Consider the following 12271-nt stretch of genomic DNA (forward strand, 5'->3'; position numbering starts at 1 on the left):
CTCTGTAAGTAGACAGATTGGTAGGGCCTACTCTTTTCTCTGATGACAAGATGAAGTGTAAGAAACTTGCACATTTGTGAGTGGATCCTGGTTGCACAAAAGATTGAGTTTGAAATCAAACAAAATATATAGCACAAATTCTCACTTCCTAATTTGATGCTTTGTTGCTTGAGTTTGATTTCAAACGCAGCATGTTATACGCCAGGGATCCAGGTATTTTGCATGCTTTTCAATTTAAGTGTTGTTTCTATAGAGACACCATTGGCATTCCATTTTGTGCCTTAATGCTACCATATTTATTAAATGATTATTCCAGGGAAAAGATTGATTTTGATGCCTGCAGACTAATTTTACTCTTAGATGAGATATAAGGGGATAGTAGTTGCAGTAGAATGCATTCTTACCTAAGAGTGGAGATGCTAAAACAAACTTGGACAGCTTATGTTTCATGGACCTGTGAAATAAAGCCTAGAAAATATGTAAAGTTGTAGTATAACACTAACGGTATCAATTTTTGGCTGCTACCCATTTTTTTTTTTTTTACTTTCCATGACTACAGAATGAATAGTTTTCAAAAGCAAAAAGAAAACCAGAGCAATCTTACTTCCAGCAAAAAGAAGTCTCGTTTGAATTGAATAATGATTAATTCTTTGAATGGTTTGCAGAATAATCACATACCATGAGTTTTGGCATCCAATGCAGCAGTATGCAAAAGGAATTAAGTCTCATTTTGTCAAAAAAGCAACAAGTTTCTAGTATTATGCATGGAGTGAGCCACCTTTATGCACCAATGTCTGACGCTGTATCTCAGTGCACCATCTATCTCTCTCTGACTCACGCTCATTTTTCTCCGTCTGACCTGCCGCAGCGATTAGACAGGTTGAAATCCATGCTTGAAGAAGTGGAGGTACGTATCTTAAAGCCCGTCATTCCTCTTTCTTCCTCCTCTTCCTTTCTCACGCTTCCAGCAGTGTGGCCTGCACACTGTCTTTGTATATATATATATATACCCTCCTCAAAAGTGTGGTACATCCCTAATCCACCCCCTAACATTCCTGTGGTTTTGTATCTAACACTAGCACAGTTTTTTTAGTGTGAATGGACCCTGTATTTAACAAGCTGTGGATTCAACTACACACTTACTACCATGTATTCCAATCATACTATCATAATCATCTACAGTAATCTTTTGTATCATCTTATTGGAAATTATGGCATATAAAGATTGTCATACTTTTGACAAGTGTATGGAAAGTACTTCAAAATGCACAGAAACTTGATATGGAGGATCTGTAACAAGTTTGTATTTTCATTGGTTCCATTTGCAGTGGCGGATCCAGACAGGGGTGCACCGAGTGCGTGCGCCGTCTTTATTACTAATTTTTGTTACAAACGAAAGAAATAAAAAGAAAACAAATGAGATAACACCTGGAAGTAGCACCATAAATATTCTTTTTCACCCCCCTTCACGAAATTCCTTGATCCGCCCCTGCATTTGTGTGTATGTGTCATCCTTTTTTCAAGGAGTAGTCTATTGCACTTATCAAAAAAATCTACCAGTTACAACAACATTTCCTTTGAAGCTGTTTTTTTTTTCTACAGCAAGTTTCATTATCTTCTAACAAAATGCACATTTTTTTTTAATAAAGTTCCATGTTGTATGACAAAGTTGTGCCAAGAATAGAGCAGTAACATAGGATTTATCCTGACACTATGGACAAATGCTGTTAATCCAGTCGTGGGTGAGATGGATGTGTGTATGAGTCTGCTTTCATAGGTGTGTTTGTGTTTTTCTGTATTTGTGTCGGTGTCTCTGTATGTGTGTTCATGTGCCTCTTCGCATATGTATGCTTGAAGTTGTGTTTGTGTGTATGTGTGCATGTGTGTGATAGAGTGTATGTATCTCTGTCTCAGATGTGTCTATGTCTGTTTGTGCCATTATGTGTGTGTGTGTGTGTGTGTGTGTGTGTGTGTGTGTGTGTGTGTGTGTGTGTGTGTGTGTTTGTGTTGTGATTGTTTGTGTGTCTATGTGTTCTTCTGCAGTATACCCTTTTCTAACCAGAATTCCTAATACAGCTTCCTTCTGAACCATAGTAGTGTATTAGATAGATAGATATCCTTTGAGCATAGAGAAACAATTTGGCACAGGAAATAGAGGTGCGACTTCCCTTTCATTGGTGATTTTTCCCTTTAACTCTAATCATTGTTGTCTTTCCTCTGAGAAATTTGTGCTCAGTGCTACAGTTTGGTTTGATGCACTAACATCTGAACTGCTGTATGTGTGATGATATTCGGGCCCCTAATTGTGAACTCTCCTATTCTTGAAATTACGTTTGCAGGAGAGATGATTTTTTTTTTGGAGTGCATGGACAGATAACATTTGAGGAATATGAAAAGTTTATCATGTCCATGTACTACTGCATCAGGTTTTATGAATAAAAAAAACATACTGATAGTTAATGAGATATATACATTTATTTGGGTGAGTTAGATCTAGATTAATTCCTCATGAGTATAGTTTTATTTCATTCATTGATGAATATCACACCGTTTGATGCATGAAATATAAAAGTATTGAAAGAAATTGTCATCATGAGTGTTTAATATTTCAGCTGTAGTCTATTGCAATTTGCTTGATATGCAAGTTCTGATGTCATCAGTTCACAATACAATTGCTATGAAAATTTTACCCTCCTGATGAAAGTCTCAAATATACTTGCTATTGCTTCTCACAATCAGTATTGTCAGAAGCACTGGGACTTGTGTACATGGGAGCATGTAATCTGTCATCTTTATCCAGAATTATGCTATAAATTTTCAGTAAGCTGCCAAAAAAAAATTCACCCATTGCCTATTGAATATGAAGAGTTCTGTGCAGAGTAAATACAGATTTTATAATCTCTGAAGCAGCAGTGTATATTGTGAGTGGAGTTAGACAGGTATTGACTTCAGGACTAAATGTTACATTATCTGATTTTGGCTTTGAATTGTGAATGAAGTTTAACTTCAATTTTAACAATATTTAATTCACCTGTTTCACCATAGGCATTTCATTATACTGTACTGTCTAACTGACAATTGAATATTTTGTCCTCATGGAATACAAGGTTTGAATTCATATCCTATCATCTTTTTTCTTGGTTCAGTTTTATATGTGGCATACATCATTTGTATGTTTTACGTTTAAGCTGTAATCAATACAAGTTTCTTTCCTTGTTCATGTCATTAACACATATTAATTACTGGTAGTTTGATACCTACTTTCGTGAGAGAGGTATATATGTACTGTGGATGATTAAAAGCAAGCATGCTTTAATCAAGTTTCATTCTTGTTTTCATTACCAATAATTTGATTTATCATCACAATTATATACATTACAATTCCTCCCATCCTTGTCATGCATAGTATTTGTTGTAAGGAAATCATCTACTCAGAATTATTCAAGCAGTATCATATTTCCATCGGTTGTAAAATAATCAAATTATTATTACTGCAAAATTAAATTTCAAGTGGTTTGGAAGGATTCAGATATCTCGGTCTGTGCCTCCCAACTATGAGTCTTATATCACTTTTTGAAAATGTTTACAAATGTGAATGCAACCTTGGCATTATCAGCCTGCAAGAAAGATAGAATAAAAATTATAGAAGAATTTCTGCACCAGTAATGAAACCTTAAGATATGCTTTTGTCACTATACATCTCTCTCTTATTTGATTGCAAACAGCAGATAGTATTTACCAATTTTCTTTTGAAGAGTTATTAAGTCCTATATTGTCACTTGCAGTATATATTCTAATCGCCCCTCTTAGTAGTATATGGTTAGTAAAAAAAAAATGGAAAAAATATATATATGTATATGTTTCGGGGCTGAAGTCATTATATTCCTTACCCATGTAATCATCATTGATTCACAATTTTTGCCCGCATTCTGTGTACATTGATTGTCCTTTGTTAAGGTGAAGGAGAGGAACACAGCAAACAAGTCTTCAAAGAATGGAAGATCGGGCCTGTCTGGAACATTTAGGAAGTTGAAACCAACCAGGGTGAGTCTTTATAGGGATGGTATAGTATTGGTTGAGGTGAGAATTTAGCTTTCAACTTTTTCTGAGAGATACTTGGAAACCACTTCCTAAAATGTTACAAAGCGTATAATTCTGAGAGGAATTCAAAGTTTATTTGATGAAAATCGGTTTTATAATGGCTGAGATATCCAAAAACAAAGTAAAACAAAGCAATCCTAATCCCACCTTTTATTAGGATCACTTTGTTTTGGTTATCTTGGCCATTTCAAAGGCAATTTTCATCAAATACATTTTGAATTCCTCTTAGAATTATATGCTCTTTCATATTTCATAAAAGGTTTTTCATTATCTCAAAATATCATCATCAAAAAAGTGTAGGAAACGTCAAGCCCCATCTCACCCAAAACTGTACTATCCCTTTAACCCTTTTGCCAGTTTATATGTTGATAGTATGATGGTACATGGGCTTAGATGATTTTACTGTTGCTATTCACATATCAATATTTCTGTGATTATGATTCAGTCATATACTTGCTTATTTCCTTACAGTTGTACATCACTCATTCATTCCTCTGACCGAGCCTTCTCATTCATAGCCCACACCCTTTGGAATAAACTCCCTCTTCATATTCAGAATGCCTCATCTATTAAATCGTTTAAAATTCTTCTCAAAACTGATCTGTTTAATCAGTCACATTTTTTTTTCTGGAGGTGCTCACAGTCAGTTATCAGTTATTGTATTACATAATTTTTAGTTAAGACCATATTCTGAAAGAGCAGACTTTAAGCTTTAAAATGATATATAACTCAAATCAAATGGACTCTCCTAATCTATCTAAATATTGGAAAGAAAGCACAAACTCAGGAAAAGTGTGAACTGGGAAAAGAGGCTCTGAAGTACAGTGTCTATTCAAGCGCTTAATCTTTACCAAACCGTGCTGGCTGTGCGATGAATGGGACAAAAGACAGGAAGTAAACCACCAGAGTAACAACAATGAAGGGATTATTAGATTAAACTGAAATTATCGTGCCTCATTAACTCATTCTGTCCATAATTAATGCCAACTTTCAAAGCAGTAGCACTATCCTTTCAAAAGTTATTATAGTTGAAAGTGAAGAGTGTGGACAAAGTTTTTCAGAAATGAAAAAGGGATTCTAAAGACACACCTAATCACACTATTTTACCAAAAATGTTCGAGATAAACTGCCAAAAAAACACACTTTCCTGCTCGTTTTATGATACTAAAAAAATATATTGTTTTTTTTTTCTTCTTCTTCTTTTGTGACTGTAAATGTGGTTTTGCATTGTCCTAATATTATTGTGTTTTCTAGTCTTTTTGTATGAATAGCACCAGCGCGCTTAGAAACACCAGTATAAATCATCATATAAATGCAATTATTATTATTATTATTATTATCATTATTATCATTATTGTTATTATTATTATTATTATTATACTTCCACCAATCTGTGGAATCCCAGAGAAGAGCCAGGATGCAACATTCCTCGGAGTCCGAGAACAGCAGCATGGAGTACGACCGGTCCTCCTCACGGGACGATGACCTCGAGGGGACAAACGACAACCAGCAGGAGGGTAAGAAGCAGCGCCCCGGGTCCACCAACCGCAAGAAGTCCTTCGTCCTCTCTAGACAACTGTCAGACCTCGTCAAGTACACACGCTCAGTGGCATTCAAGGGCTTCCCAGAAAACAGTATGTACTAGTGTAATAGTGTGTACTCATGTGTGTAGTAACAGTGTGTATTCTTGTGTGTGGTATGATGGTGTGTCTTTTAATGTCTGGTAGCATTGTGTAATCATATGGTAATAGTGTGTATTTGTGTGTGATAACTTTTTTTAATGGTAACTGTGTTCATGTGATAACTGTGTTCATGTGATAACTGTATTCTTATGTGTGGTGACAGTGTGTATTCTTGTGTGTGGTAACAGTGTGTTTTTGTATGTGGTAACAGTGTGTACTCTTGTATGTGGTAATAGTGTGTACTCTTAATTGTGAGTACGAGTAACAGCGTGTACTCTAACAGCAATTCTACATCATTATTGCTGTGCAATGCAAACATTCATTTTCCTCACTCCGTTTTTCATACACTCTGTGACAATGAAATATAACAAGAGAATTATCATATATATTTTACCATTTGATTTTTCTTTTTTTCAAAGTGCCATGGTGGGAGCTGCCCTCGCTTGGTGAGATGCGAGCCAGCAATCTTGCGGCAACCAGGGCTAAGGAGTTTGCTGCCTTCACCACCCACAACCTGTGCAGGGTTTACCCCTCTGCCTACCGGATTGACTCCAGCAACTTCAACCCCCAGCCAATGTGGAACTGTGGATGCCAGCTTGGTGAGTGAACATTCCTGTGCACCTGGTTCTCAGCCAGGGGGTTTAACCATCTGCATGCTGCATTAATTTCCTGCCTATAGCTATGTGTGTAAACTTTGTGCACATGTGACTAATTGGCACCGAAAGGATTAAACCTGACTGTGTTTAATTTACCATTAAGCACATATGCTTGAATCAATTCATACAGATTGGAACCAGCTGTCAGTAAATCAATTCATTTGCTGTCTCTAATTACCTCCGCCAAGGGAGGAGGTTATGTTTTCGTTACCATTGGTTTACGTTTCTTAGTTAGTCAGTTAGTTTGTCCGTGTGCAAAATAACTCAAAAAGTAGTCAACGGATTTGGATGAAACTTACAGGAAAGGTTGAAAATGACACAAGTAACAAACGATTAAATTTTGGTAGTGATCCAAGAATTTTTTTTTTTTGAATTTATGAAGGATTTTTGATATTTTGACAGGTAGGGTCAATGAACTTGGGAGTTCAAGCTGCACATTTTTGAGGTTTTCAAACGCGCACTGAAGTGCGTGCTCCAGTTTCTGCAGCTGGGCAAGGCGCGCCGCGCAGCTTAGGGTTTATGACGTAACAAAGGCTTCTATACTGGGAAATCGGGCGATTTTTCAGCATGTATACCTATGGGTGGAAATCACTGATCTCTATGGAAGAGCCCAAAGAGCTTTTCCTCAGTGGTGGAGAGGAGAAAAATCTCTTTGGGGAGAGCAAGATCATCGGTGGAAAGTAGCTGCTTGGCGGAGGTCTGCGCTCTCAGAGTGCTTGTCTAGTTCTTATTGTGTCACTATTGGTTATTGTGGAATTATACTCTTATTCTCGTTTTTAGATTTGCCTATTTCACACATCACTTTTATAGCAATATGTTTGATTTTCTTGTTCATTTTCCCTCTTTCAAATCCTTAGTTGCTCTAAACTACCAGACAGAGGGCCGTTCTATGCAGCTGCTGAGGGCAAAATTCAGAGCGAATGGCAACACTGGTTATGTCCTAAAGCCAAAGATTCTTCGACAAGGTAAGTTTTATTAATGCAACAATTTTCCTTCATTCTGTTAAGTCCATTTCTACTCATAATTGTCTTGACAAAACAAAAGATGAAAATAAGATTATGTGCTAATGATTAATTTGTGTTCTGCTTTTCATGCTTTGTGCAGTGGATATATGATTTATTTTTATCATGGTTTATTTGTCACCTCTCACCTGAAAGAAATGAAATTCTAATTACCTCTGTCTTTATTTCAGTATAACTTAATATGGTTGGTGTGAAGAAATTTTATTATGAACTATTTTAATGTCCCCGCATCAGAAAACCCACAAAAAAAGAAGAAAATTGTCAGATAATTTCTTTTCTATTAATAGTCTAATTCTGAGAGGACAGGTTAAATCTAGTTAGGTTAAAATATAACTCATCAGACTTGGTTGTTCCTAACTATACAAAAAAAGAAAGAAAAATTGTACTATGTTTGATATTATAGATATGTTCCTTTTGAGAAAAGGGGGATTTGAAGTGAAGGGTTAAGTAAAGTGCAGTCTGACCATTTGTGTATGAAACAGCTTAGTTGACAAAATTCTGATATTTTCAGGACTATCTGAATATCAACCATGGCAAACGTTCGTGGGTTTCATTATGCAGGGTCCCCTATGATAATGTAGAATTCAGGTGTTTTCAGCTAACCCTTAAAGCTGTTATTTCAATTTATTGTTTACTTCTTCAGATGGCACACCCTTTGACCCCTCCAACCCAAGTTCAGCTCTTGACGTCCAGCGAAAGCAGCTGACCATCCATGTCATCAGTGGTCAGCAGCTCCCCAAGCCTCCCCAAAGTCTGCTCGGGGAGCGGGGTGAGGTCAGTATTATGTCACCATGGCCACTACAAACTACAGCCACTTGGACATGAGAATATACATTGTTTAATCATCTTTTATATACAGTACATGCATCACTGTGGCAGGAGTTCAGAAACATAGTTCAAGTCTTCAGGTAGATTCTACTTACTAGTTTATTCTGTGTTCACTGGAAAGTGGTATATTACATGTACTTTGTTTCCGTACATCAACTGCAGTCCTTTCAAACACCAGGTAATATCCATGTTTGAATGAATGTTGCTTAAAACAATTCATTAGCAGCAGGAAATATTCTCATATTCATGCTAGTGGTTGACATTGATTATACAGTACTTTATGAAGAGGTGATACAGACATAAACTGTGGCATCTGTTACTGTCCTGTTACACTCAGCTCCAATCAGTTTTTATACAGTGCGCCCTCTGTGTAAATAGGCAGAACAACCACCAATCTTGAATGAACCATGTTTTGAGACATATCATACATAGATTAGCAATACATGTATTACACCTTTTTTTCAGACAAGTTTCTATTTTTTGATTAAATTTGATCGTCAGGGATGATCATTATGTGGACACTGGATTTTTGTTGGATGATTTATTCTAAATTTGGTTTGTTTTCCAAGATTATTGATCCGTACGTCGAGGTAGAGGTGGTGGGGCTCCCTCGTGACTGCACCAAGGCACAGACTAAGACCGTCCAAGACAATGGTGGGTCAATCTATATGCCTTGACCTAAAGCTGACACTATTTCCTTTCCACATTTTTTTTCTCCTCAATAGTGGATGGGTTGATGGCACTCACTGCAGGCCATTCCAGGAACTTACTGTCTTTAAAACTTTAAAGCCTAATTTCACAAAAGAAGTTTAGATTAAGTCCATGAATTAAGGATATTTTGCCTGTATAGATGTGCATCAAAGATTATATACAATGAAGACATCCAGTATTTAAGGTACAATGATATGCACATGTGAAGGGCATGCCTATATCCCATTTGTTTTATTTCATGCCACGTGGATTAGATGTAAACCATGAATTTGATGTAACTGACCTCTGAATTAAAGTCTAAATGATGAGCATCTACAAATTCTATGTCTTGTTTCAAACATTATATCACCATATTATATTGACTAAGCAACATTTTTGACATTTTCATCATGCAAAGGTACTCCAACAAAACAACCTGAGGTAGCTTACTGTAGTGAGTGTTTGGTAGAGTGAAGTAGGTTAGCTTCATTTCAGTATCCATCAAATCATTTGAATAATAATTGTTTTCAGGTTGATCTTTGGTGAATGATTTTGCATGCAAATCATTCGCAGTGTATAATCCATTGTTGTAGTAGGAATAATTATGTGATGTGTTATCAAGAGTCTAATATATCTTCTCTCCCTCTCTCTCTCACCTTCTTCTTCTTCTTCTTCTTCTTCTTCATCTTTCTTCTTCTTCTTTGTCTCCACCTTTTCCTCCTCCTCCTCCTCCTCCTTCTTCTTCTTCTTCAATTTTTTCTCCCCAGGATTCAACCCAGTATGGGACTGCATCATGACATTCCCCATCAGCCTCCCGGAGCTGACCCTGGTCAGGTTTGTGGTTTGGGATGAGGACCCCATTGGGAGGGACTTCATCGGACAGGCCACATTCCCTTTTAGCAGCGTGGCCCAAGGTACTACACCTCACCCCACATTTCCAATCCACCTGTTTGGCCCATCCTCCTGTTGTATTGCCCTCCACTTAATGGATACTTGTCATACAGACTTTAAATCCTCTGTCTTATTCTTAAAGTTCCTGTTTACCTTTGGGAACAGTGATTTTAAAAATTTTCATGATATCACATTTGATGCATATGTGTAGGTCTGTTGTATCACAAAACATCCTACCATATAAAATGTCCACAAAAGAGCCTCACATACAAGGAGATATCAGTAGTTTTCTCAATAAACCATAACTGTAGACGGTTTAGTCTGGAAACATTTTTATTATAACTATTGTTCACATTTTGTGTATTTAACAATACTTGACCTCGATAATACAGATTCGAATTTTTCATTGGTTGTTTCTATCCCTAACTCACATTTTAGATCTATTTTAAAGCACTAATGCTGGATTTTTGTTTCATCTGCAAATGGTAAATTATGCCTGTAATGAATATGTGTCATACAGACTTTAAAATGAATCCTCTGTCTTATTCTTAAAGGAAACCAAAACCCAACTGAGAAAAGTGTTAATTATTGCAATTGACTACAGCGTTAAAGAAAAGCAAACCCAAATATTAATGTGGATAGAGTGAAAAGAGCAATATAAGTAGAACACATCAGTGAAAGTTTGAGAAAAATTAGGTATTTGAGTCAAAAGTTAAGAAGTTGTAAACTTTTGATGCTTTCATCACTGGATAAGGAGACTACAACAATTCATGGCATCATGTACGGGCAATATGATAAAGAAAATATAAACAAAATTCAATATATTTTCACTTTTCCATCAGAATGAAAAAGCACTTGACTAATTACATCTTTCAGAAAGCAAGGAGAACAATACTATTTCACAATGCCAATATGTCACCAACAAGTTGATGGAATTTGTACCTTTAATTAAAGATGAAATTTTATGGAATTCTCCTTATATTTCAGAATATTGTTGTCTTCACATGACATCAAGAACTGTAGTAGTCTTCTTATCTAGCAATTTTGGCACTGAAACTTTGAAAATTCATAACTTTTAAGTTGATTGTCCAATTTTCCTCAAACTTTCACTGATGTGTTGTGCTAATATTGCTGCTTTCACCCAATTCACATTAACATTTGGTTTGGTTGCCATAGCACTGAAACCCTTTATCTTCCCTGAAAGTATGCTATTGCAAAGATACATGTATCTCTTTCAGTGCCAGATCAATCAAATTTCCTTTAGAAAGGTCATCATGATTATATGCAATTATGGAAAAATACTAATTTCTAAATCATGACGTGAAATGTATTTCCTCTTGAGCTGTGTTGCCCTAACTAACAAGGAGATAGTCAAGAACATGTCTGATAAAACCTGAAATTGATCATCATTGGCAGGTACAAAGAAATGTGTAGACTTTGATAGTGGTTGTAATTTTTTGTTTTCTGTGACCTTTGTTTTCCTTGATAGGATACAGACACATCCACTTGGAGGGCCTGGATCATGCCACCATATTTGTGCACATAACAATTGAAGATCTCACTGACAAGGTAATGTGACACTTACAACACGGATGGATCGACAATACTTGTTAATCTATCTCTAAGCCATGCAGAAATTATAACAAGAATGCACAGAACATGTGTAGTGAAGTATATTGTACTTCAATACATCATTATTTTAATGTCACAATTATATATTTCCAGATAAACTTAGTTGCAATGTTCTCTGATTTTGTCCTTCAACATGATGGTCATCTGTATGTGTGAATATACAAAATTGTTAGTGATGTGTGTAGAAGACTTTATAAAGTTGTGTACTTTACCCAAGCATTGTCTCAAAATAATTTTATATTCTTAAACTTTCACTTTACACTATCAACACTAAATGTTGCTCTAAAAATGTGAACAGCATGTATAATTCATTTCATTTGTTTTGTTTCTTTGCAAAATTTCAGAAGTATGTCAAAAACAGTCGAAGCCTGCGCTCCACTTCCATCACGCGCGTCTCGACCGCATCCCCCAGCCGGCACCGCACCAAGTCCATTGACAATGAGGTGAACCTCCTCTCTGGCAGCCCAGTCCACCACCAGTCCTCTCCAAGGCGTCGTCCCTCCCTGGCTGAGCGGCTGGGCATCCGTCGCCGACATAGCACCACCACCCTCCTTGTGGAGAACATCATGACGGTGGCTGGAAGAGTCGGCACCAGCGGCGGGACGCACTCCCCGACCTCGCCCACTGCCGCGACTCCGCCCACTTTTGGAATGCTGAGGCAGAAGAGGCGGAGCTATGAGGGCGAGATGCGGAAAACGCGTTCACAGAACGATGAGCCGGACAGTGCAGATGATGGTAAGAGATGTGAAGACCAGTTTGCAAACTCCTA

The 12271-nt window shown here is 36.9% G+C and overlaps 1 protein-coding gene across 1 annotated transcript in view; it reads left to right on the forward strand.

Moving 5' to 3' along the window:
* Positions 1-12271, forward strand: part of LOC139726991 (uncharacterized) — a 54846-nt gene that overhangs the window by 33136 nt on the left and 9439 nt on the right. The window contains exons 14-23 of the mRNA XM_071637974.1: positions 869-907; positions 3958-4044; positions 5507-5735; positions 6203-6382; positions 7297-7404; positions 8105-8235; positions 8859-8943; positions 9747-9893; positions 11360-11439; positions 11847-12237. Of these exons, the coding sequence (XP_071494075.1) occupies positions 869-907; positions 3958-4044; positions 5507-5735; positions 6203-6382; positions 7297-7404; positions 8105-8235; positions 8859-8943; positions 9747-9893; positions 11360-11439; positions 11847-12237 (1477 nt within the window). The remainder of the gene's footprint in view (positions 1-868; positions 908-3957; positions 4045-5506; positions 5736-6202; positions 6383-7296; positions 7405-8104; positions 8236-8858; positions 8944-9746; positions 9894-11359; positions 11440-11846; positions 12238-12271) is intronic.

The sequence above is a fragment of the Diadema antillarum genome, unplaced genomic scaffold (genome assembly GCF_040938485.1).
Source record: "Diadema antillarum isolate AM-2024a unplaced genomic scaffold, OU_Dant_1.0 seq00000108_RagTag, whole genome shotgun sequence".
In the NCBI taxonomy this organism is placed as follows: Eukaryota; Metazoa; Echinodermata; class Echinoidea; order Diadematoida; family Diadematidae; genus Diadema; species Diadema antillarum.